Below are 27,797 nucleotides of genomic sequence, written 5' to 3' on the forward strand. Positions count from 1 at the left end.
GTCAAAATTGTGAGCAAAGTCAAAATTATAACCTCAGAACATCTGCTCACAAATTATGTTCAAATATGACAAAAGCAAATGACCATAAAATCTCATATACAATTATGGGGGTGAATTGTCTTGGGAGTGAATTGTCTTTGGGGGTGAATTGTCCAAGGAAATCAAATTCTGGGGGTGAATTGTCTTGGGGGTGAATTGTCTGACACCCCTTGGCATAAGCGACTGAAATTATCGATAAATATTGACACGGGGTTATTCACGCTTACTCGAAAATGCAGGTGCGCGGACTTTTTACCACGACACGTTGTTATTTGTTTGACGGTGTATTCATAACCGAGCGAATCTTCGCGGCCTTAGGGCCATTCTCTGATACTAGTCGGCAAAGTAGTTTGGACAAAGGGCTATTAAGATGTTATCAATAAGGGCGCGGAAAACAGCGGGTGCTCATGTCATGAAAGGGCAGGGCGGCTTCCTTTCAAACGGGCAGCGTGGCGCTAAAAGCCTAAATGACTTCGAAAGGGGCAGCGTGGCGCTATAAAAAAGGACATGGCGCAGCGCCACGCTAAAACGGCATGGGAAAAACACTAGAAACTTTACCCACATGATGGGCAAAAAGAGATCCCAAAATATCCCCTTGTACACATTCACAAGTTAGCTTGAAAGATTACAATACAATTTTCTGGTTAGTAAACACTTTATTTTTCACAATAAAATTTGAAATCATTTCAAAGTCTCCATGATAAAAAAAAGCTTAACTTTATACGTAAACATACAAAGCACACTTTATTTGGTGTATTAAAACAAAACATAAATGGTCAAGATGTATTTCTCACAATCGCATAACAAATTAAGTGTAATAGGAATCAGCAGGGTTTTTTGCCACAAACTAACTCCTCACAACTCTATTTAAAAATTTACTTCTAATTAAAATGATAACCGCAAACGCTTCAAAATCTTTACCATGTTTGTTTTTAATGTAAACATGTGATATATTGCAATTAAATAAATTGACTCATAAAATATTTCATTAGTTATGTTCACATAACATGTGTGTTAATCACATGTATAAGCAAAAATAGAAAACCCATGTAATATGTAATTTGAATAACTGGCCACGAAATCAGTTCTTACGTACACTCAGAATTCCAAAGTTAAAGAGCAAATGACAATTAGGCAACTCACTTCCATCAAGCGAGTGTACAAGATCATGTTCTATCACTGTTAATATTAAGTTAAAAATTGTACACTGATCTGTTTAAAAATATTACAATATTTGTTTTAATACTAAAAAAAATCGTCATTTAATAAAAATAAAATGTATCTATTAACATATCTACAATGTAAGAATAATAATACAAAGAATAATATAAATATCAATAATACGAAGAAAGAATAAACAAATTTCAACCACCAACATGCATGGCTTTCGTAAACAAATGCTTCATCTTTACTGGACCATTAACATTTTAAAAGCTTCATTCAAATCTTTACTGATGAGCGACAAACAGCATAAAAACAAAACAGCCAAAACAGTCCATTTAAATGAAACCTGACTTAAATTCTCTACAAGGTAAAACATTCTAAGCACTAAAAAGAGTCAAGGATAAATCTTCAGTAAATGGCTTCCTACTTAGACATTGCCATGACAACCAAATAGCCCAATATAAGAATTTGCAATAAGAAAGCTTGCTTACAAAGCACAAAATAAGGTTATCTTAGTTTATCTCTGCTCCAACACTTGGCAAATTTCTAATCATCCCTTTGAAGTGGAGAATTTTAATATGAATCTTAAACAAGTTGTCACTCATGTTATTTTAATTTTAATTAAGCTCCATGTTTTTGAGTGCAGATCTATTTCTTGAATTTCTTAAATATGATGTACGCTAATAAATTTTGCACCCAAGATGTATAATATGAACAAACTTGATAGGATACCACCGTATGAGGTTACACAAACAATACAAAACCTCTGGGCCATAAAGATGTAGATAAGATGTTTTTCAATGTTCACTATGTACATAATACATTTTAAGGACAACAATCCCCAATGCTGGCCCCATCGTTTACAAAAAAGGCATGATTTGACGAAATTTTGTAGAGGGTCCCCACATTTTACATAACAAATACCAAACTGTGGGCATTGATGTTTCAAAGCTGATTTTACATGTTTGCAATATAAACATATAATTAGGAAAAATATGAGGCTTATAATGTTGGCCTCTGGATGATTTGAACACACATACACAATGTTTAACCTCTGGGCTAGGAGATCAAAAAAAAAAAAAATTTTTTTGGGCCCCATAACCTCATTAACCAATGAACAATAGCCATTGATTGTTTAAGATGACCACACAAGGGCATCGTGTTAAGTTCCTTTAAATTCTGCCCCACAGTTGAGGAAATGTCAAATCCACTGGGAATGTTCAACAACTTTGAAGAAAATGTAAGGTGCACACGTAACATAAGCACATCAGGCATGGAGTGACAATGGACATCATGGTTCACAATAGCTCATCCTGAGGTTGTTATAAATATATATATATATAATAACAGTGAATATAATGGAGTTAAATAATATCGAATATCACAAAGAAATATATTATAGTATACCCATTTAAGAGTAATCTTCAGATTAAAGAGGCCTTTCCACGTTTTGGTAATTTGACAAAATAAAAAAAAATGTTTCAGATTCTCAAATTTTCGTTGTACATGTATTTATGATATTTGTGAGGAAACAGTAATACTGAACATTAACCATGCTCTGAAATATCCATTATATGCATCTTTTAATGATTTATAAACCTGAAAATTATACAACGTTGCAATGCGAAACAATTTTGTGATACTACGAGGATAGCATATATAAAGTAAAACAAGCGATGTGTTTGTGAAACACTATGTCCCGTGTGTCCCCATATATGTGACCTTTGACCTTGAAGGATGACCTTCACCTTCACCTTTCACCACTCAAAATGTGCAGCTCCATGAGATACGCATGCATGCCAAACATCAAGTTGCTATCTTCAATGTTGAAGTGTACATTACATAAGCGATTTTTACCCATATATGTGACCTTTGACCATGAAGGATGACCTTGACCTTCACCTTTAACCACTCAAAATGTGCAGCTCCATGAGATACACATGCATGCCAAATATGAAGTTGCTATCTTCAATATTGCAACAGTTATGGCAAATGTTAAAGTTTGACGCAAACACACAAACAAACCAACAGACAAGGCAAAAACAATATGTCCCCCACTATAGTGGTGGGGAACATAAAAAACATCACTCAATGTATGAGCGTGGATGGCAAGTGGTCTAAGCGAAAGTTTTTTTCTCCAGGGGACAGTGGTTCGAGCCTAGTTGAGGGTTTCTTTTTTTCTTTCTTTTATTTTATTCTTGTGTTGTTACTGGCGCTTTTTACATTCAACGTTTACATTGATCAATATAGAGCATTTAATGACAAACTTCATTACATGCCTTAAAACTGTGAAAAGGCCCCTTTAAAGCACAAAAACTGTATTTATTTGTAATGCCAAATGATTGGACATTTTGTAATGTTTACTTTTTGTTGTTGGTTTGTGTTATTTTTTCATCAATTACGCTGACAACATGTGAACCACATGATGAAACACTCCACCCAAGAAAGTACAAGCTGGGCAACATAAATCAAGACACCCGTTTTATTACACCTCACCTTTCAGGTTCCCTGCTTCAAACTGCCAAGTTGGCAAACTCAATACATACATATACTAAACTCTGTGAACAACTAATTTTAACACACAGGCAAAGTATATTACACAACATGATATAAAACAATACTTAAACCATTATAAATACTGGTCACTAACCACACAAAATGACAAGGTACAAATGAGTATTTAATATACAAAGTTAATATACACTGGTAAAACATATGTTCAGTTTGATGCAAAAAAATATAATATTTAAAAAAATCCACTATAGCAATGTTGGAAAGACCAACAACACAAATGTAATGATTAAGACAATTAAAAAATATGTAAAAAAAATTTTTTAGTAAAAAATCTGCATAAACATATACTGATATATAACTTCTGGAATATAAAGCTTCCAGTACTACAAACTGGCACAGCTAAAGAAGACCTTTCTTCAAAACAGGCAACATAATATAAATATTTTATACTCTTAGAAGTCGGTGTAAATATTTTGCCTGATACAAAAATCAAACTGAACAAGATGCGTTTGTGAAACACAATGTCCCCCTATATGATGTTTGACCTTGAAGGATGACCTTGACCTTGTGAAGGATGACCTTGACCTTTAACCACTCAAAATGTGCAGCTCCATGAGATACACATGCATGCCAAATATCAAGTTGCTATCTTCAACATTGCAAAAGAATTCATAAAGTAAGCGATTTGGGCCACGTATATTTGACCTCTGACCTTGAAGGATGACCTTGACCTTTCACCACTCAAAATGTGCAGCTCCATGAGATGCACATGCATGCCAAATATCAAGTTGCTATCTTCAATATTGCAAAAGAATTTATAAAATAAGCGATTTGGGCCACATATATTTGACCTCTGACCTTTAAGGATGACCTTGACCTTTCACCACTCAAAATGTGCAGCTCCATGATATACACATGCATGCCAAATATCAAGTTGCTATCTTCAATATTGCAAAAGTATTCATAAAATGAGCGATTTTGGCCACATATATTTGACCTCTGACCTTGAAGGATGACCTTGACCTTGACCTTTCACCACTCAAAATGTGCAGCTTCATAAGATACATATGCATGCCAAATATGAAGTTGCTATCTTCAATATAGCAAAAGTTATTGCAAAATGTTAAAAATGGCGCAAACAGACCAACAGACCAACGGACCAACAGAAAGACAGGGCAAAAACAATATGTCCCCCACTACTATAGTGGGGGACATAAAAAGCCTTGCTCTGTGAAACATAAGACATTTTCGGCTTTTATGGTAATTAACATGAAACTCTACTAATGAGTTATAATTATATCCTGGCAACTGCCACCTCAGTGCCTTCGACCTTGTCCAAGAAGGGCCTTCTCCAGCCCAATGAAGGGTGCCTCTATTGCCAGCGTGAGGACAAATGCACATGCGTGTGCTAACACAAGGTGACCCAGGAACATATAGACCTGCTCAACAGAATGCAGAGGCTCTTTAGTATCAATTCAAATTGAGTCGCGTTCTGAGAAAACTGGGCATAATGCATGTGCGTAAAGTGTCGTCCCAGTCCGCACAGGCTAATCAGGGATGACAATTTCCACATTTATGGTATTATACATTTGAATAAAGTCCCTTCTTACCGAAAATCTTGTTAGGCGGAAAGTGTCGTCCCTGATTAGCCTGTGCGGACTGCACAGGCTAATCTGGGACAAAAATTTACGCACATGCATTATGCCCAGTTTTCTCAGAACGGGACTCATTTATCTATTTGCAAGCTTCATTAGTATCACACTGAAGAGATAGGCAGTAAACACAATATTTTGTTTCCAATAAGATACTTGTTTTTATGGTTCATTGAAATTATCCTGATTGTAAGAAGAAATTAAAGCAATTCTTAATTATATATTTCAAAATACAGTAAAACATGCAAAAATAAACAATTGTAATTCTTTGATTTATATCATATTGTGTATGAAAATATGTATATTGTGTATGTGTATATAATGCGTCATTTTCCACAGTTGCTATGCAGACACCATATTGTCTTGCTAGACAGGGACGCTATTTAGACACCATATTGTCTTGTGGGTCATGGTCGCTATGCAGACAAATATTGTTATATGTGTAAGGGTTGCTATGCAGGCATCATATCGTCTTACTAGCAAGGGTTGCTTTGTAAACACTATATTGTCTTGTGGGTCACCGTCGCTATGCAGACACCATATTGTCTATTGAGTCATGGTCGCTTTGCAGACATCATTTTTTCTAGTGAGTTAAGGTCGCTATGCAGACATCATATTGTCTTGTGAGTCAGGGTCGCTATGCAGTAAACATATTGTCTTGTGGGTCAAGGTTGCTATGCAGACATCATATTGTTTTGTGAGCCAGGGTCACAATGCAGACACCATATTGTCTTGTGGGTCACGGTCGCTTTGCTGACATCATTTTGTCAAGTGAGTAAGGGTCGCTATCCAGACGCATATTGTCTTGTGAGTCAGGGTTGCTATGCAGACACCATATTGTCTTGTGGGTCAATGTCTCTTTGCAGACATCATATTGTTTTCTGAGTCAGGGTTGCTTTTCAGACACCATATTGTCTTGTGGTACACGGTCACTATGCAGACACCATATTGTCTTCTGGTCAGGGTCGCTTTGCAGACACCATATTGTCTTGTGTGTCAGGGTTGCTATGCAGACATCATTGTTTTGTGAGTCAGGGTCACTAAGCAAACACCTTATTGTCTTGTGAGTCAGGGTCGCTATGCAGACATCATATTGTTTTGTGAGTCAGGGTCCCAATGCAGACACCATATTGTCTTGTGGGTCAGGGTCACTATGCAGACACCTTATTGTTTTGTGAGTCAGGGTCCCAATGCAGACACCATATTGTCTTGTGAGTCAGGGTCGCTATGCACACACCATATTGTCTTGTGTGTCAGGGTCGCTATGCAGACAACATATTGTCTCGTGAGTCAGGGTTGTTATGCAGACACTATATTGTCTTGTGGGTCAGGGTCGCTAGGCAGACACCATATGTCTTGTCAGTCAGGGTTGCTTTGCAGACACTATATTGTCTTGTGAGTCACGGTCGCTATGCAGACACCATATGTCTTGTCAGTCAAGGTGGCTTTGCAGACACCATATTGTCTTGTGGGTCACAGTCGCTTTGCAGACATCATATTGTTTTGTGAGTCAGGGTCACTAAGCAAACACCTTATTGTCTTGTGAGTCAAGGTCGCTATGCAGACATCATATTGTTTTGTGAGTCAGGGCCCAAATGCAGACACCATATTGTCTTGTGGGTTAGGGTTGCTATGCCGACGCCATATTGCTTTGTGGGTCAGGGTCACTATGCAGACACCATATTGTCTTGTGGGTCAGGGTCACTATGCAGACACCATATTGTCTTGTGGGTTAGGGTTGCTATGCAGACACCATATTGTTTTGTGAGTCAGGGTCCCAATGCAGACACCATGTAGTCCTGTGGGTTAGGGTTGCTATGCAGACACCATATTGTCTTGTGGGTTAGGGTTGCTATGCAGACACCATATTGTCTTGATGGTCAAGGTCGCTATGCAGACATCATATTGTCTTGTGGGTCATGGTCGCTATGCAGACAAATATTGTTATATGTGTAAGGGTTGCTATGCAGGCATCATATCGTCTTACTAGCAAGGGTTGCTTTGTAAAAACTATATTGTCTTGTGGGTCACCGTCGCTATGCAGACACCATATTGTCTATTGAGTCATGGTCGCTTTGCAGACATCATTTTTTCTAGTGAGTTAAGGTCGCTATGCAGACATCATATTGTCTTGTGAGTCAGGGTCGCTATGCAGTAAACATATTGTCTTGTGGGTCAAGGTTGCTATGCAGACATCATATTGTTTTGTGAGCCAGGGTCACAATGCAGACACCATATTGTCTTGTGGGTCACGGTCGCTTTGCTGACATCATTTTGTCAAGTGAGTAAGGGTCGCTATCCAGACGCATATTGTCTTGTGAGTCAGGGTTGCTATGCAGACACCATATTGTCTTGTGGGTCAATGTCTCTTTGCAGACATCATATTGTTTTCTGAGTCAGGGTTGCTTTTCAGACACCATATTGTCTTGTGGTACACGGTCACTATGCAGACACCATATTGTCTTCTGGTCAGGGTCGCTTTGCAGACACCAAATTGTCTTGTGTGTCAGGGTTGCTATGCAGACATCATTTATTTGTGAGTCAGGGTCACTAAGCAAACACCTTATTGTCTTGTGAGTCAGGGTCGCTATGCAGACATCATATTGTTTTGTGAGTCAGGGTCCCAATGCAGACACCATATTGTCTTGTGGGTCAGGGTCACTATGCAGACACCATATTGTTTTGTGAGTCAGGGTCCCAATGCAGACACCATATTGTCTTGTGAGTCAGGGTCGCTATGCACACACCATATTGTCTTGTGTGTCAGGGTCGCTATGCAGACAACATATTGTCTCGTGAGTCAGGGTTGTTATGCAGACACTATATTGTCTTGTGGGTCAGGGTCGCTAGGCAGACACCATATGTCTTGTCAGTCAGGGTTGCTTTGCAGACACTATATTGTCTAGTGAGTCACGGTCGCTATGCAGACACCATATGTCTTGTCAGTCAAGGTGGCTTTGCAGACACCATATTGTCTTGTGGGTCACAGTCGCTTTGCAGACATCATATTGTTTTGTGAGTCAGGGTCACTAAGCAAACACCTTATTGTCTTGTGAGTCAAGGTCGCTATGCAGACATCATATTGTTTTGTGAGTCAGGGCCCAAATGCAGACACCATATTGTCTTGTGGGTTAGGGTTGCTATGCCGACGCCATATTGCTTTGTGGGTCAGGGTCACTATGCAGACACCATATTGTCTTGTGGGTCAGGGTCACTATGCAGACACCATATTGTCTTGTGGGTTAGGGTTGCTATGCAGACACCATATTGTTTTGTGAGTCAGGGTCCCAATGCAGACACCATGTAGTCCTGTGGGTTAGGGTTGCTATGCAGACACCATATTGTCTTGTGGGTTAGGGTTGCTATGCAGACACCATATTGTCTTGATGGTCAAGGTCGCTATGCAGACATCATATTGTCTTGTGGGTCAGGGTTGCTATGCAGACATCATATTGTCTTGTGAGACAGGGTTGCTATGGAGACACCATACTGTCCTGATGGTCAAGGTCGCTATGCAGACATCATATTGTCTTGTGGGTCAAGGTTGCTATGCAGAAATCATATTGTCTTGTGAGCCAGGGTTGCTATGCAGACACCATATTGTTTTGTGAGTCAGGGTCCCAATTCAGACACCATATTGTCTTGTGGGTTAGGGTTGCTAAGCAGACATCATATTGTCTTGATGATCAAGGTCGCTATGCAGACATCATATTGTCTTGTGGGTCAGGGTTGCTATGCAGACATCATATTGTCTTGTGGGTCAGGGTTGCTATGCAGACACCATATTGTCTTGTGAGTCAAGGTCACTATGTAAACACCATATTGTCTTGTGATTCAAGGTCACTATACAGACACCTTATTGTCTAGTGGGACATGATTGCTATGCAGACATCATTATACTTACAAATTTGAATAACACAAGCAAACTTCTTGCTTTAAATGAATCATATGCAACAAGAGATGTGTTTGTCCGACGCACAATGCCCTTTACTAGGCTGCTTTTATTATTTTTTACTTTTGACCTTGAAGGATGACCTTGACCTTTCACGACTCAAAATGTGCAGCTCCATGAGGTACACATGCATGCCAAATATCAAGTTGCTATCTTCAATATTGCAAAAGTTATGGCCAATGTTAAAGACAGACAGACAGACGGACTGACGGACAGTTCAACTGCTATATGCCACCCTACCGGGGGCATAAAAATGAGAGAAGCATGTCAATAGGAGGTCACTTTACTTACCACTTCATAGTCAGAGAGGCAGGCATTATACACATACACATTCTAGCTTGACAATGGTAGATACTTACAAATTCATAGTCAGTAAGACAGATTAGACAGTTAGCGTAAAATAAGCATAGACTAGCTTGACAATGGGACATACTGACCACATCAAACTCAGTCAGGTAAATAGACTGGCGCAGTGATTCCGTGTAGATCTGCATGAAGACAGGATGGACAAGGTACACCAGGTAGGTGAGTCTACTGAGCGGAATGAACAGAGACCAGGACAGCAGTTTGTTTACAAAACCTGCCATAGAAACAGTTAAAGCCTTATTCAATCAACAATATATGTGTGGTGCGTTATAATTTGTAAATTAGTAGCTTTGTGTTTTTTGTAAAACGCAAGATGTACAGAAATTAAATAAGCAAATGGCGATTGAGTGGTTACTCACTCATGAGCTCATGGAAATGGTTTCCTGCCTGAATAGGCCTGTTTATTATTGATGTACAAGTATGCCTATTGTTATAAACAGATTTAAGCACATTAAAGACATATGAAGACAAAATCTTGCTTTACATGTCTACAAATGATGAAACTGGTCCGTATATTTATTTTAATTTTGTTTTAATGGCTGAAAGTTTCCCCTCCAGTCATGTTCATGTTCCATCATGAGTCGACTGTATCTTATGCAGCGCTATAATAATGACCGTGACATTTAGACTTACTGTGATAATAAACCCACCTCCATTTCCTGTACAGCAGGCGTATATGACCCAGGCAACTCCCAGGGCCCACACAGTGGAGTGGACAGAGTTGTACAGGGCCACCTCATGTTTGGAGGGCATGTGCCTGCCACTGATAGTGGTAAAGTTACCGTAGAGCACTGACAGACAGCATATTGCAGCAAGCAACCATCCAAGTAAAACTGCAACCTGCAACAGACACAACAGACTCAAGCAATAAATAATTTACAAAACAAGACATGTGTTTGTCAGAAACACAATGCCCCCTACTGCGCCGCTTTTATTTTTTGTTTGACCTTGAAGGATGACCTTGACCTTTCACCACTCAAAATGTGCAGTTCCATGAGATACACATGCATGTCAAATATCAAGTTGCTGTCTTCAATATTGCAACTAGTGACCTGAAAATCAATAGGGGTCATCTGCGAGTCATGATCAATCTACCTATCAAGTTTCATGATCCTAGGCTTAGCGTTCTTGAGGTATCATCCGGAAACCATTTTACTATTTCGGGTCACTGTGACCTTGACCTTTGACCTAGTGACCTCAAAATCAATAGGGGTCATCTGCGAGTCCTGATCAATCTACCTATCAAGTTTCATGATCCTAGGCCTAAGCGTTCTTGAGTTATCATCAGGAAACCATTTTACTATTTCGGGTCACCATGACCTTGACCTTTTACCTAGTGACCTCAAAATCAATAGGGGTCATCTGCGAGTCATGATCAATGTACCTATGAAGTTTCATGATCCTAGGCCCAAGCGTTCTTGAGTTATCGTCTGACAACCACCTGGTGGACGGACCGACAGACCGACCGACATGAGCAAAGCAATATACCCCCTCTTCTTCGAAGGGGGGCATAAAAAGTTCTGTTCAATGTTAAAGTTTTCGGACGGACGGACTGACTGACAGACAGTTCAAATGCTATATGCCACCCTACCTGGGGCATAAAAACAACAACAGTAAAGAGACAAACAAATGATAACATAGATAATGATGATGCAATAGACATGTAAATGATGTACATGACTGTGTAGGTGATGTAAACTGATGCACCAGACCTGCATATGTTATAACAGGCATGCAAATATTAATCAGACATTCAAAAAATGTTATAGTAATATACCAATGCACCAGACTTGCAAAAGAATAACAGCCAGTATAACTGGAAAAATCAACTTGTGCATGATGTAACAGACATTCACTGATCGCCCAATGTCGATAAAAGGGACTTTTCATTTTTAAAAGTAAATAAAAACCAACTTCTTATTTCCGAACTTTTAATGAAACATATTGAAACATTGAATATTGAACGATAACAAAACTAATATGGATGCACTATGTGTGCTTTCAATAAAACATGACACTCACTACTTAATCATATATAATATTCTATGTAAGATACGTTATATATTTTACCGTTTCATAATTTAATAACACAGTTGATGGCTATCTGAAGATATCATATTTATTTGAGTTAAGAAAAGACATATAATAGTAACTGTGGTAGATTTGTCGGTATGATAATGCTTTTTAAGAAATAATTTACCACAAACTTTCTTATAAAGATATAAATATAAAACGAGAAAAAAATGTTCCTCTGTCATATAAGGTGTATTTAAGAGGAATACATATTCTTACTTATCATCTATTGGATTACAGAGGTATACTAGTATTTCGTTTACAGAGAAGCAGTTTGCAGTACCTGTAAGCATACAAATCTTAATATTTTTTGTGATAGGAAATCTACTATTGTTTAACGTATCTTACTTGAGCCTATGGTTAATTTAAAAATGAAATATTTATTACAAGGTACATGTAAAATACAACTGACTTGTCTAAGTATAATATAAAGATAACTTTAAACGTTCATAAAGTCAAAACAAGACCATTTACCAAAATAACTGCAAAAACTCAAACAATTAACGTATCTTACAAGTAACCACGATGGTTATTAAACTATAATCCTTCTGCAAGATTCTTGCTAGTTTAAGATGAAAAGATTGTTAAGTATACATAATGGAATTGGATGTGCATATGCTTGTGTCAAAACCTGTCCAGTAAAATTAATTGAACCAAACGTTCGCATTGTATACTACTCTAAATGTTAACTTATCTTACATGATCATAAAGAACTTCTTGTGAACTCTATTGTTCAATACATGTATCATTGTTGTCCATGAATTAGTCAATGTCGAAGAAGTTGTAGTCTTTGTCTTGAAGCTTGAATTGTCTCTTCGTCTTACCACAGGCGACAGGCTCTTCAATAACGCAGATGAACTGCTCCAAATCGACCCATATTACATCAGGTTTGGTTGGCCATTTAAACAATAGACCCTTTACCCATAGTCTCCACCATGAACAATACTTTAGCATCTTCCTCGTGCTCATCAACTTCTAGTACTTTACCCGGATGTACTTTCTCATCATACTCTACTAAAACATAACTGTCCACTTTCGGCATTTCACTTAGTGCATATCTCCTCTCTAGAACTTTATCAGCCATATCGTCATATTTCATTTTCTTACTCAGGCAGGCTGTCAAGTGACCTTTTTTCAAAAAGTAGGAAAAAATAGGAACTACTTTTGCAAGAAAAGTAGGAAAAAAGTAGGAAAAAGTAGGAACTTTTCCCTCAAAAGTAGGAATACATAATACTTATTTTTTAGACACAGGTCCAGGAAACATAGCTTGAAACAGAGCAGGAGTGCCATCACATGTTCTGTATGGATACCCACTTGAAGCTACCTTAAGGGCCCAGAAGATTTCAGCCTTTTGTACCTGTTCCTTGTGTGATGGATGTACTTGAATACAGATAGATTTATCCCCACAACCCTGAGAGCTGCTTGGCTTTTGGGCACTTCCAAAAAAACGCTTTTGTGAATTATCATGCATGTATTTCATGTTTTCCTTGTGTTTTTATCCATCTGCATGACTTATAAGTTGATTAGCACCAGAATTACTACAAGATGGACTTCATTCAGACAGTACAATATCTTGCGAACTCATTGCCGGTATCTCTCTTGCACCATGATCCCAGTGTTTTTCCACTGTTGTCCAACTTCTCCATCCATAAAGGGTTAAACTTTGTTTTCCCACTAGGAATTTTAGCACTTATAGTGTATCTATGATAATTAAGTTTCAAGCAAAGCTACCCTGATAAAGAAGTATACATGTAATTAGATGCTGTTCATTTTGGTGTATCATCAATAAAGTGGTTAGAGGTCTTCTGTGTATCGATATAAAAATGGTAATTATATTGTGCATGTTATATCCTTAAGCAGAAGACCAAATTTATTTAGTGATACACAAACTTGTTGTACAAGATTAATACTAGTATATAAAGCAGTGTAAATGCTCTGCTACAGCTACATTGTGAAACCTTTAAATTGACAATAGGGTGCAGTTATAATGACTTAAGTTACATTCAAAATGACTGGTCATTGCAGAGCAGATTATGCAACTGGAGATAGGACCTTATCACCTGACATCTTTTATGACAGCATTGATTGGGCAATGAAACAGTTGCACTTCATTGTTTATTCCAGTTTCAAATAATGGCTTTTACATTATTGATGACTTTGCGGGAGTGTAATAATGCCGTTTAATAATTTTAATACTTCGCTTTAACACCTTGAAGTTACCTCACTAGCAATGGCATCATTAGACAAGAATTGTGTTTGTCCGAAACACAATGCCCACTATTGCGCAGCTTTGAAATAAAAGTTCAATATATCATTTGGCAGGTTTAGAAATTATCTCCCTTTTAAAGCTTATTACTTCCCTTGGATTGTATTTTTTAACTTTTGACCTTGAAGGATGACCTTCACCTTTCAGCACTCAAAATGTGCAGCTTCATGAGATACACATGCATGCCAAATATCAAGTTGCTATCTTCAATATTGCAAAAGTTATGGCCCATATTAAAGTTTTCGGACGGACACACACACACAGACAGACAGACAAACGGACTGACAGTACAACTGCAATATGCCACCCTACCGGGAGCATAAAAATGTATCAGGGCATTTAGGCTCTGTGCATGTATCTTTAATTACTAAACATGATGTACCTATGATATCAATAGAACATCATATCCGTTGTCATGTAATACAGAATTTATTACATTATATTTGGAAATGATGAAAACTCGGCAAAGCATCAGTTTTATCTTTTTTCCAATAACTTGTGTAATAAATTCCATATTACATAACCACTCATACAATACATGTATCTCTATATCTCTACATTCCAAACAGCAATATCATGTAAACATGCATAAGGTTTGGGCAAATTGTTGTCAATAGAAACAAAATAAAACTGGAATAAACAATGGGTTCCCTCAGCTCTTGCATCACTGGGAACTGTGTAAGGTAGTGAAGTCTGCAGTGTACAAATGCTAAGGAAGTAAACAAGGCACTATTGTTACTTCAAAAAAAAACTTGTCAATAATTTTAAAAGTTACATAACAAATAAATATTTATGCTCCTGAAGAGGTGCTAGCAGACAGTCAGCATGGGTTGTCAGGTCTCATCTAGATGAATGCACATTAACAGGGATACAGTCATGCCATAGATTAATTCATCCTGCAAGTTTACTAAATTAACTCTTTAACAAAAAAATTCTCCATTGAAAATGAAAAAGTAGGAATAGTAGGAAGATTTGGTAAAAAAATAGGAAAAAGTAGGATCCTGATGAAAAAGTAGGAAATAGTAGGAAAAAGTAGGAAAAAGTATGACCGCTTGACAGCCTGCTCAGGGTAACTGATTTTTCCTGGAAAATCTCAACTTAGGGTGCTGCCCTTCTGCTTCTTTCTGTAAGACTCTCACTGTTCACTTCAGCATCCTGTTCATTTGCAATACTACTTCCAATGCTTTCTGTAAGACTATCACTGTTCACTTCAGCATCCTGTTCATTTGCGATACTACTTCCAATGCGTATGCTCCACTGTCCACATAGTTCTCCTGCGAGACAAACATCGCAGTAACATGAAACGCTTCTTGTATACAGCTTTCCTTCTTTCGGAAACACAGCATGCAGTTTCATCGTACCGGGCACAGGCTTCGGGTTTCTTTCACTCAGTTCTTTTGATGCTGACTCGTAATCTTCTGCAGAGTAGTACACATACTCTATGCTTTTCTTCTGACTTGTTGCCCATCTGTAGAACTCCGACACATCTTGAATAATTAACTTTCCTTGTTTACATGCTTCTCCTGCTTGACGTTTCGCAATACCCCCTATGCCGTCGCACGGCCCCTTCCCATGCCCTGACTCAAAGTAATTTCATCGGGCATTCACTCCAAACAACTGTGCGTGACACAGGACAACATCGAATATATACTTATTTCGATACTAAGAAGAGGGGCTGTCAGTCCAGTAATGTTTCATCTTCAAATCAGGAAATAGTGCTTTCAACTCGAGTACTAATTTCTTCAGTATTGTGTAAACAGCAGTAGAGTTGTGGTTTGTGACTTCTGATACATATTTGTAGCTTTTGTGTTCTACCTCTTCTCCATTCCTGTGAATCACAACCACTGGATGCAATGTCACTGCTGTGCTGTTCCAGTATGCACTCTGGATTTCGTCAGCATTACTACAAGTGAAGTTTTTAGCAAAGTCCATTATGGACAACGACTTCATTTTCAGGAAGATGTTCTTTCACCTGTCTGATGGCATTGTATTGTGACTTTACCCAATCTACATGCTGCATGAATTCATCATATGTGTTGTCATATATGATTCAAACTTGTCTTTAGTCATTGCCACTTTCACTACTTTCATTTTCTTTTTACCCTCTCCATCTTCTCTTTTCCATTCTTCAAATTCAATATCATCACCCGCTTTTAGACCATCTTTCAAAAGAGACTTCATATCTTCAAGAGACACACATTTACTGGCTGTTTGCGGGTTTGCAGAGACTTCTATTCCCATTTCTCTCAGACGTTTAAGCTTCATTGCTATATTTTGATGCCTGCTGCATAGGCACGTGTTCCTTGATATAAGCTTTGTCGACAAAAAACAGACTTTGATATCTTCAGATGGGGGTTTTCAGACTTGAATTTATCATATAAGTTTGACATATAATCGTTAAGTACACGTGTCTGCTTTTTGCTACCATTCACCTTTTTAAAATCCTTCTTGCCTGGCATTTGAACACTCACATCATCTCACTCTAGGAAATCAACATGTTTTTTCAGTTTGTCCTTATCATTTTCCTTCCTTTTTGTAGGCTTCATTGTTACATGTTTTGTAGTGGCTTTTTTGAGGACTTTTCGAGATATTCCAGTTGCCTTGCTCAAGGTCCCGATGCATTTGTATTTCTTAATGATTTTACCACTGACTATATTTGCAAGTACACTGTGTGATTTCTGTCCTTTGTTCAATCTGGTAGCTTCTCATTCTTCTTCAATCATTGCATTAGCCATTTCAAGCTTTTTCTTTATCTTCTTTGGTACTTTAGCAGGACTTATTCCAGCTTTCTTCAACTCTACTTTGGTCTTTGATCTAGGTGTACCGCAATTCTTATCTGGACTTTCATTAATATTTGTCTTGGTTATAGGTGTAGTTTTTCTTTCTCAGTCTTCAATTCTCTTGGGTGACCTTCTGTAGTTCTAATTTCAAATTTTTAATATTGTATGCTGAAGCTCTCAGTGCTTTTGATCTTTTCCCATGATTACGGCGTTGCTTTTCAAAATTCATTTTAATCACAAGTGGTTGCTGCTTAGAACTTTCAGTCGTAATGTTTGATGAACTGGATAGTGTACCTGATTGTTCTGGCATATCTTCATTTACCATTCTCGTAGATGCTTCTGGTTGTATTACAGGGTTATCTGATTGTTCACATTGCGCATTGATGACTCTCTTCTTTGCCCGGAATTGTCTAACATATTCCCTGTTTCGTTTTCTCATTGTCTCTTGTTTCCGCTTACTAATAGCATCTATTGAAATTCTATACAATTTAGCTCTCTTTCGTTCTTTTTCGAGGTATGACGGAGCATTTTTCTTCTTTCTCTCTCTTTATTCCTTCTGATATTGAGCTGCAGTCTTGCCCATTGTGAAGTTCTGAAAATATGTAAAATACGTTAATCAAATGATAAGATACGTTAAATATAACATCAATAAATCCTAGGCCTAATACTAATTCAAACGATATATGCTTACATTTTTATGTAATTTTGGTCCTGTTAGAAGCAATTAAACACACATATACTAACAGACATACTCCTATTTTTTAGCAGCGTGTCCTAGAAAAAGCATATGATGTGTAATATACGTTACATTTATGTAAAATACGTTAAGCCAGTTGTTTACATTTTATGCAATTGACAACACATATTTTCACCAATTTTACCTTTAATGATAATGTTTAAGTTCTAACATAATACAAACACCATAATTGATCATAAAAATTGTTACTTACCTTAGTTGCAGCACATTTAATCCATCAGTATTCCAAAATCAAAATTTAAATCAGCCCACCAACTAAACTGTCATGGTTGTACGTGTACAAGCACATGCTTCCCCCGGATCTATACTACGTCAGTAATGCGTGCGCGGTTTAAGAGAACCAATATTGGATTTTACCACAAAGGAAACTCATTTACAAGAAAGTGTATTAACATATCTTACTTTAACCTTTCTTACCTATATTTTTAGTTTTTAATACCATCATAAGGCATGTGGTCAGAATAACACCACATGTGCTGTTTATTGTCATTTTAGAACAGATGAGTCAGAAACATGGACTTGGGATAGTATAGCTGTGCTCATATCGTTTATTTAGCCACTAATATGTCAACGTATCTTACACAAACTGTACGCAACAATAAAAAATTCGGAATTCATCAATGTCTGCTGTTTTCATTCTCAAATAAAGAGTCATATTACTACTATGAACATCTAATATGACATCTGCCATAGTCATATGCACATAATTCCCACTATATGTACATGCTTTCATACCAAATATGTGTTAACAAAAACCTTTAACATATCTTACCACAGTTTCTAGGACAATCATAAAATAGGTCATGTGAACTCATTATCGTGATTCCAGTGTCAAAGTACATATTTTAACATGTTCCAATTATGTTTTTTCCAGTTAACATACATAAACCCAAATCTACATTTTAGGCTCCCTAATTTGTATCACCAACGTCTGGGACATTAGAAATATTACATTTTAGAGGTATTTGTCACCAAAAATCAACAAAAAATCTGATATTTATTCGATAAAAAGTGTTATGTTTGGGTAGATATCACCTTGGTCTGCCACAAACAGCTTCAAACCTTTGCACATTTAGAATACGTTGAAATCTATAGGCATGGGACAGTGAAAATACGAACAATGTCCCTTTTATTGACATTGGGCGTGATACAAAAGACCTGAAAAAGATGTAACATACACAATTTTAAACTATACCAGTAAAAGTACAGAAATGCATTGAAAACTAGGCTTGTAAATGATGTAACAGACATTAACTACAACTAGACAAGAACACGATAGAAAAGACATTCAACCAAAAAACTAGATTTGCAGATGATAATACTAGGGATGCAAGAGGTTAGCCGTTTAACCTACAAAAACAACAAGTTAACCGGTTACATTTTCGGGAAAAGGTTTACCTGAAAAAAGTTTTGATTATGCTTTTTTGAAGGAACAATTTGTATGATTTTAGGTTTTGCGTGCAAAATACTGCCAACTTGTGCTGGCAACTAGTTAGAACAACATGCAGCATGTTGACACTATAATAAATAACCTCTCAACAAACAAAGTAACACGCAATAACTCAGTACCTTAGTGGTTACAAACATGGGTTACGATTTGTTTTCTTTTACTCGCAAAAAATTGACTAGGGAACTGCGGGGAGAGGGTGCTATTAGATAATAGTAATTATCACATGTATCTAACTCGCAATAAAAATCAGTTGAGACATTAGACAGTTATTTTGATGTGTTGTTAACCACTACCCAAGAATTGCATTCGTATTTAAAAACTTTTCGAGTTAACTTCGTATTTGTTTTATCAGAAATAAATACTATTATTACTAATTTACGTCATTTTCGATGTCACCACTACCTTCTGAGGCAAGTTTTATTTAAGAAAGCGATTTATTAAACTCATTTATTTAATTATCATCTATCAAAAAGTTATTTTTACAAATGCAATCATTAAATTTAGTATTTGTGAAATAAAGTTGCGCGTTATACGGTACGTTAACAAACATGCGGGAGAATCGTCAACCCCATGGCAACCTGTTGACATGGTGGTGTGAAAATAAACAACTTTTCCCCACAATTAAGCATGTTGACCAGGAAGCTTTTGTCCTTGCCATTGACTTCCGTGTCATGGGAGCGTGTATTCCAAAAAAACAAGTTGTCTTGATACCAAGGCTCACAACCGCATCAGCCACAACCTAATGAACAAAGTCATTTTCTTGACCAATGAACACTGTTGTTCAGCATGTTCTGCATGTATGTTTGCTGATTTGTTTGAACTGTGAGAAAGTGTTGCACTAGTTTTACAATTATTTACAAAACAGTTTAATATGAAGTTAATTTTAGTAAAAAAATAAAACAGAATGAACAAAGAAACACAACATTAATGTGAGCAAATCAACGCGAACGTAATATAAGCGGACCAACCAAAAATATATTAATAACACGTAAAAAAACAACATTTTATAGTTCTTATAACTTTTTATGTATATGCTTTTACGCAGGAAAAATTAATACAAAATACAGATTCATTTACTAATTTATGAAAATAAAATGATATAATACATTTTTATAAAGAAACTGTTATCAAAGCAAGCGATCTCAAATTACTTTTGTTTCTATTGAGTACATGAAGAGCAAAATGACATGTTAACTACTAAATGTTTTTCAGTTAACCTGACAGGCACAAATTTATAAACAAGAGGGCCATTATGGCCCTGAATCGCTCACCTGACTAACCAAATACAAAATCCCAACCCAGATTTCATCAAGATAAACATTCTGACCAAATTTCATAAAGATTAGATGAAAACTGTGACCTCTATTGTCTACACAAGGTTTTTCTATTATTTGACGTAGTGACCTAGTTTTTGACCCCAGGTGACCCAAAGACAATCCAAACCCAGATTTCATCAAGATAAACATTCTGATAATTTTTTTATAAAAATTGGATGTAAACTGTGACCTCTATTGTCTACACAAGGTTTTTCTATTTTTTGACCTAGTGACCTAGATTTTGACCCCAGATGTCCCAAATACAATCCCAACCCAGATTTCATCAAGATAAACATTCTGACCAAATTTCATAAAGATTGGATGAAAACTGTGACCTCTATTGTCTATACAAGGTTTTTCTATTATTTGACCTTGTGACCTAGTTTTTGACCTAGTGACCTAGTTTTTGACCCCAGATGACCCAAATACAATCCAAACCCAGATTTATTAAGATAAACATTCTGTCCAAATTTCATAAAGATTGGATGAAAACTGTGACCTCTACTGTCTACACAAACAAATTGTTGACGATTTTTCTATTATTTGACCTAGTGACCTAGTTTTTGACCTCAGATGACCCAAATACAATCCCAACCCAGATTTCATCAAGATAAACATTTTGACCAAATTTCATAAAGATTGGATGAAAACTGTGACCTCTATTGTCTACACAAGGTTTTTCTATTATTTGACCTAGTGACCTAGATTTTGACCCCAGATGACCCAAATACAATCCCGACCCAGATTTCATCAAGATAAACATTCTGACAAAATTTCATAAAGATTGGATGAAAACTGCGATCTCTATTGTCTACACAATGTTTTTCTATTATTTGACCTAGTTTTTGACCTAGTAACCTAGTTTTTGACCCCAGATGATCAAAATACAATCCCAAACCAGATTTAATCAAGATAAACATTTTGACAAAATTTCATAAAGATTGGATGAAAACTGCGACCTCTATTGTCTTCACAAGGTTTTTCTACTATTTGACCCAGTTTTTGACCTAGTGACCTAGTTTTTGACCCCAGTTGACCCAAATATAATCTCAACCCAGATCAAGATAAACATTTTGACAAAATTTCATTAAGATTGGAAGAAAACTGCGACCTCTATTGTCTACACAAGGTTTTTCTATTATTTGACTTAGTTTTTGACATAGTGACCTAGTTTTTTACCCCAGATGACCAAAATGCAATCCCGACCCAGATTTTATCAAGATAAACATTCTGACCAAATTTCATAAAGATTGGATGAAAACTGTGACCTCTACTGTCTACACAAGGTTTTTCTACTATTTGACCTAGTTTTTGACCTAGTGACCTAGTTTTGACCCCAGATGACCCAAATACAATCCCAACCCAGATTTCATCAAGATAAACATTATGACCTAATTTCATAAAGATTGGATGAAAACTGTGACCTCTACTGTCTACATAAGGTTTTTCTATTATTTGACCTAGTTTTTGACCTAGTGACCAAGTTTTTGACCCCCAGATGACCCAAATACAATCCCAACCCAGATTTTATCAAGATAAACATTTTGACCAAATTTCATAAAGATTGGATGAAAACTGCGACCTCTATTGTCTACACAAGGTTTTTCTATTATTTGACCTATTATGTGACGTAGTTTTTGACCTAGTGACCTAGTTTTTGACCCCAGATGACCAAAATACAATCCTAACCCAGATTTCATCAAGATAAACATTCTGACCAAATTTCATAAAGATTGGATGAAAACTGTGCCCTCTACTGTCTACACAAACAAATTGTTGACGGACGCACACAAGCACAAACAACAGACGCCGGACATCACACGGTCACATAAGCTCACCATGTCACTTCGTGACAGGTGAGCTAAAAAAGAGCATGATAAATGATGTAAGGCATGTACTGATACACCATACACATACAAATAAACTTTATATGCAAATGATGTAACAGACACATACTAATAAACTTTACTTGCAAATGATGTAACAGACATGTACTAATACACTAAAATTTGCAAATGATCTTACAGACATGTACTACGGTAACACTTATTACTCTAAGTTTTAGGACACTTACAAATATTTGTTTTCTCGTGTCCAAAAATTTAGATACTAAAAACATTTTAAAACTACAGGTGTCCGAAAATTTTGACACAAAAATTAAGTTGTCCGAGAATTATAATTATATTGAAATAAAAGCAATAATTCAATGTACAATAACTGAATGTTTTATGACCTTAATCCAGTTGTAAAACTCCAAGCTCGATACGTCACAAAGATAAGCGAAAACAGGGCGGAAGTCTGCAAAATAGCGCTGTTAAATATACTTTCAAACAAGAGGGCCATCAGGCCCTAAGGCGCTCACCTGAAAGCCAAAGGAACTAGACTAAAAATGCAAGCTGATTCATGAAGATTATTTTGGACCAAAAAAGTGACTTTTAACATGTTTTTTAATATTTGACCTTGTGACCTAGTTTTTGAGCTCATATGACCCAGCTTCAATCTTTGGCAAAATTTCATTGGGACAAATGTTCTGACCAAGTTTCATGAAGATTGGCCAATAAATGTGGCTAATATAGTGTCAACAAGTTTTCACTTAAGCCATATAAAGACAACTGCCCCTCCCCCCCTGGTGGCCATGTTTTTCAACGAACCATAACCATTTTCAAACTCACTCGAGCTATTGTTAGAACAAATGTTCTGATCAAGTTTAATGAAGATTGGATAATAAATGTGACCTCTAGAGTGTTATCAAGGTTTTGTAGTAAATAGCCATTTAAGGAAAAATGCCACGCCCCCTTGCGGCCATGTTTTTTAACTGATCTCAACCATTTTTGAACTTAGCCCAGATATTATTAGTTCAAATATTCTGACCAAGTTTCATGAGCATTGGACCACAAATGTGACTTCTAGAGTGTTAACAAGGTTTTACCATACAGTAAAGCCATATAAGGAAAACTGCCCCGTCCCATGGCGGCCATGTTTTTCATTCAACTGGAACCATTTTCGAACTCTTCCAAGATATTATTGGGACACATGTTTTGACCAAGTTTCATGCAGATTGGACAAAAAATGTGACTTCTAGAGTGTTAACAAGGTTTTACTATAGCCATATAAGGAAAACTGCCAAGCCCCCTGACGGCCATGTTTTTCAACCAACCGTAACCATTTTCTAACTCGTCCAAGATATTATTGGGACACATGTTCTGACAAAGTTTCATGAAGATTGGACAAAAAATGTGACTTCTAGAGTGTTAACAAGGTTTTACTCTAGCCATATAAGGAAAACTGCAATGCCCCCTGGCGGCCATGTTTTTCAACCAACCGGAACCATTTTCGAACTCGTCCAAGATATTATTTGGACACATGTTCTGACAAAGTATCATGAAGATCGGACAAAAAATGTGACTTCTAGAGTGTTAACAAGGTTTTACTATAGCCATATAAGGAAAACTGCCACACCCCCTGGCGGCCATGTTTTTCAATCAACCGGAAACATTTTCGAACTTGTTCAAGATTTTATTGGGACACATGTTCCCACCAAGTTTCATGCAGATTGGACAAAAAATGTGACTTCTAGAGTGTTAACAAGGTTTTACTATAGCCATATAAGGAAAACTGCCACGCCCCCTGGCAGCCATGTTTTTCAACCAACCAGAACCATTTTCGAACTCGTCCAAGACATTATTGAGACAAATGTTCTAACCAAGTTTCATGAAGATTGGACAATAAATGTGACCTTTAGAGTGTTGTGCTCAGGTGAGCTAAAAAATTAGAGACATTATATAAGGATGGATAAAAACCCATATCTCCAAATATTAAGAGTCACAAAGCTAATTATTTTTGCTAAAAAAGAGTGTCCGAAAACTTAGAGTGTCTGAAAAGTTAGAGTAATTCGTGTAATACGCTAGACCTGCAAATGATGTATCAGATATATACTAATACACTAGATCTGTAAATAATGAAACAGGCACGTACTAATACACTAGAGCTTCAAATGATGTAACTGACAAGTACTGATACACCAAACCTGCAAAATGATGTAACAGACATGTACTAACACACTAGACCTTGAAAAGATGTAAAAGACATGCACCTATAGAATAAAACTGCAAATGATATAACAGACATGTACTGAAACACTAGAAATTCAAAAATGTAACAGACATGTACTAATACGCTCGACTTACAAATGATGTAACAGACAATTTCTAATACACTAAAACTGCAAATGATGTAACAGACATATACTAATACACTAAAATTTAAAATGATTTAACAAACATGTACTTATACACTAGACCTGCAAATGATGTAACAGACATGTACTAATTCACTAAAACAACACATGATGTAACAGACATGTATTTATACACTAGAGTTTAAAATGATATAACAGACATGTACTAATACACTAGACCTCCAAATGATGTAACATACATGTACTGATACAATAGACCTGCAAATGATGAAACAGACATATACTGATACACTAGACCTGCAAATGATATAAAAGACACGTTCTAATACACTAGGTCTACCAATGATGTAACAGACATGTTCTGATACACAAGATCTGCCAATGATGTAACAGCCATTTACTAAAACACTAATACACTAGACCTGCAAATGATGTAACAGACATGTACTGATACACAAGACATGCAAATGATGTAACAGACATGTACCAATACACTAGACCTGTAAATTATTTAGACATGTACTGATATACTAGACCTGCAAATTATCTATCAGTGATATACTGATACCCAAGACCTGTAAACACTGTATTATGTGAATTTGGAATAAGACATCAAACTGGGAATGGATATCCTTTTGGTGACTTTCTCAAACAAAACTAATCATTTCAAGATCTGAATTTATTTGTATAATATTTTATATATACTTCAAGCTTAATAAGCAAGTTTCCATGACTTTTTCATTAACAGTGATTGTATTTTTATCATTTTAACTGTATTTTAAAACTGTGTTCATGCGGGGAATGGACACAGTTTTATTTTATGAGGATTCAAAAAATCCAGTTTTGTAATAAAATCAATTTAAATGAAGCTTTTATATATGCAAGTATCTATTTTAATTATAATTTGTCAAACTAAAATATGGGCTGTCAGTTGTAGTGGCAGCCATTGTGTGAATATGTTTTTGTCACTGTGACCTTGACCTTTGACCTTGTGACCTGAAAATCAATAGCGGTCATCTGCGAGTCATGATCAATGTACCTATGAAGTTTCATGATCCTTGGTGTAAGCTTTCTTGAGTTATCATCCGGAAACCATTTTACTGGTTCTAGTCACCGTGACCTTGACCTTTGACCTAGTGACCTGAAAATCAATAGGGGTCATCTGCGAGTCATGATAAATGTACCTATGAAGTTTCATGATCCTAGGCGTAAGCGTTCTTGAGTTATCATCCGGAAACCATTCGGTAGACAGATGGACCGAGGTGCAAAACAATATACCCCCCCTTCGAAGAAGGGGGGCATAATAAATACAACATGTAAAACTGCATATTAAGCACAGTTGAAAAATACAATTTATTTCCAAGTTGATGTTTTATTCCGACTTCACATGATACAGTTTTTGTAAATGATTTAACAGACATGTACTGATACACTGATACACACGACCAGCAAATGATGTAACAGACATGTTAAGATTGGCAAGACCAGCCAATTATGTAACAGACATGTACCAATACACTAGACATGCAATTGATGTAACAGAAAAGTACTTATACACTAGATCTGCAAATGATGTAACAGACATGTACTTATATGCTAGAACTTCAAATGATGTAACAGACATGTTCTGATACGCAAGACCTGCAAATGATGTAACAGACATGTACCAATACACTCAACCTGTAAATGATGTAACAGACATGTAATGATAAGCTAGATCTGTTAAAGATGTAACAGGCATGTACTGATACACTAGACCTGCAAATGATGTAACAAACAAGTACTAATACACTAGACCTGCAAATAATGTAACAGACTTGTTCTGATATGCACAACCAGTAAATGATGTAACATACATGTACCAATTCACAAAACCTGTCAATGATGTAACAGACACCTAATGATACACTAGACCTGCAAATGATGTAACAGACTTGTTCTGATATGCACAACGAGTAAATGATGTAACATACATGTACCAATTCACAAAACCTGTCAATGATGTAACAGACATGTACTGATACACTAGACCTGCAAATGATGTAAAAGACTTGTGCTAATACACTAGACCTCAAAATGATGTAACAGACATGTACTCATTTGCAAGACCTGCAAATTACGGAACAGACAAGTACCTATACACTAGACATGAAAATGATGTAACAGAAAAGTACAAATACACTAGATCTGCAAATGATGTTACATACATGTACTGATACAATTGACCTTCAAACAATGTAACAGACATTTATTGATACACTAGACCTGCATATGATGTAACAGACATGAAGTAATACAAAAGGCTTTTTAATGATGCAATATACATGTACTGATACAAAATACTTCAAAATGATGTAACATATATTTATTGATACACAAAACCTGCAAATGATGTTATGAACATGCATTGATACAAAAGTTTTTCAAAAGTCTTAAGAATTTATAAACCATACATATTATACCTTTAACATTTACTTACTGTGGCTATGACACATTATGGTATTTGATTTTTATTTCAGTCACTTTTGTTGTTGCTTAATAATTTGTGTACATTAAAGTATACAGAGGACATGATCATAACCTATTTATATGATTACCATGATGTTGGCACTCACCAATTTCATGTGCTTCTTTCCATTAGTCTTGTACAGCCAATACCCCAGCAACATGCCAATCACATATGGTCCAATACGGGTGTACGGTTTGATGTAGTAGTCATCAAAATAGTCACTAATACCATTATTCCCGTTGTCAGATGAATTCTGAGTATTTGCACTACTGCAATCGTTAGAGAAAAAACACTGATAAATAAAATTGAGAAGGCTAGAATTCTTTATAACTTGGCAAAAAAACACAAAAAAGCAATTCATTACATTAAAAACAATAGCTGTCTCCATAGGATGACATATGCCCTGAATAAACGGTTTGATAGAAGTTATTAAAATGCACTAAGTGACCCTGTGACCTAGTTTTTGATGAGGCATGACCCATATTCGAAATTGACCTAGATATTGTCTAGATACAACTTCTGACCAAGTTTGGTAAAGATCGGATGAAAACTATTTGAATTAGAGAGCAGACACGAAAAGTGGTTATTGAAATGCACTAAGTGACCCTGTGACCTAGTTTTTGACCTGGCATGACCCATATTTGAACATGACCTAGATATTGTCTAAGTACAACTCCTGACCAAATTTGGTAAAGATCGGATGAAAACTATTTGAATTAGAGAGCGGACACGAAAAGTGTGACAGACTGACGGACAGTGCG

The 27,797-nt window shown here is 36.5% G+C and overlaps 1 protein-coding gene and 1 long non-coding RNA gene across 2 annotated transcripts in view; both read right to left on the bottom strand.

Annotated features, from left to right (window-relative positions):
- Positions 1–27,797, bottom strand: part of LOC127841555 (nose resistant to fluoxetine protein 6-like) — a 370,059-nt gene that overhangs the window by 281,220 nt on the left and 61,042 nt on the right. The window contains exons 13-16 of the mRNA XM_052370468.1: positions 27,143–27,305; positions 10,338–10,527; positions 9,759–9,901; positions 4,741–5,156 (exon numbers count right to left, since the gene is read on the bottom strand). Coding sequence (XP_052226428.1) covers positions 5,034–5,156; positions 9,759–9,901; positions 10,338–10,527; positions 27,143–27,305 — 619 coding nt within the window. The 3' untranslated portion in view covers positions 4,741–5,033. The remainder of the gene's footprint in view (positions 1–4,740; positions 5,157–9,758; positions 9,902–10,337; positions 10,528–27,142; positions 27,306–27,797) is intronic.
- LOC127841742 (uncharacterized) lies at positions 20,244–22,507 on the bottom strand. Its single transcript, XR_008031299.1, has 3 exons — positions 21,634–22,507; positions 20,829–21,022; positions 20,244–20,664 (listed from the first exon to the last, which is right to left on the bottom strand). It is a non-coding gene; the product is annotated as an uncharacterized LOC127841742 (long non-coding RNA).

Source organism: Dreissena polymorpha, chromosome 1 (assembly GCF_020536995.1).
Source record: "Dreissena polymorpha isolate Duluth1 chromosome 1, UMN_Dpol_1.0, whole genome shotgun sequence".
Lineage (NCBI taxonomy): Eukaryota > Metazoa > Mollusca > Bivalvia > Myida > Dreissenidae > Dreissena > Dreissena polymorpha.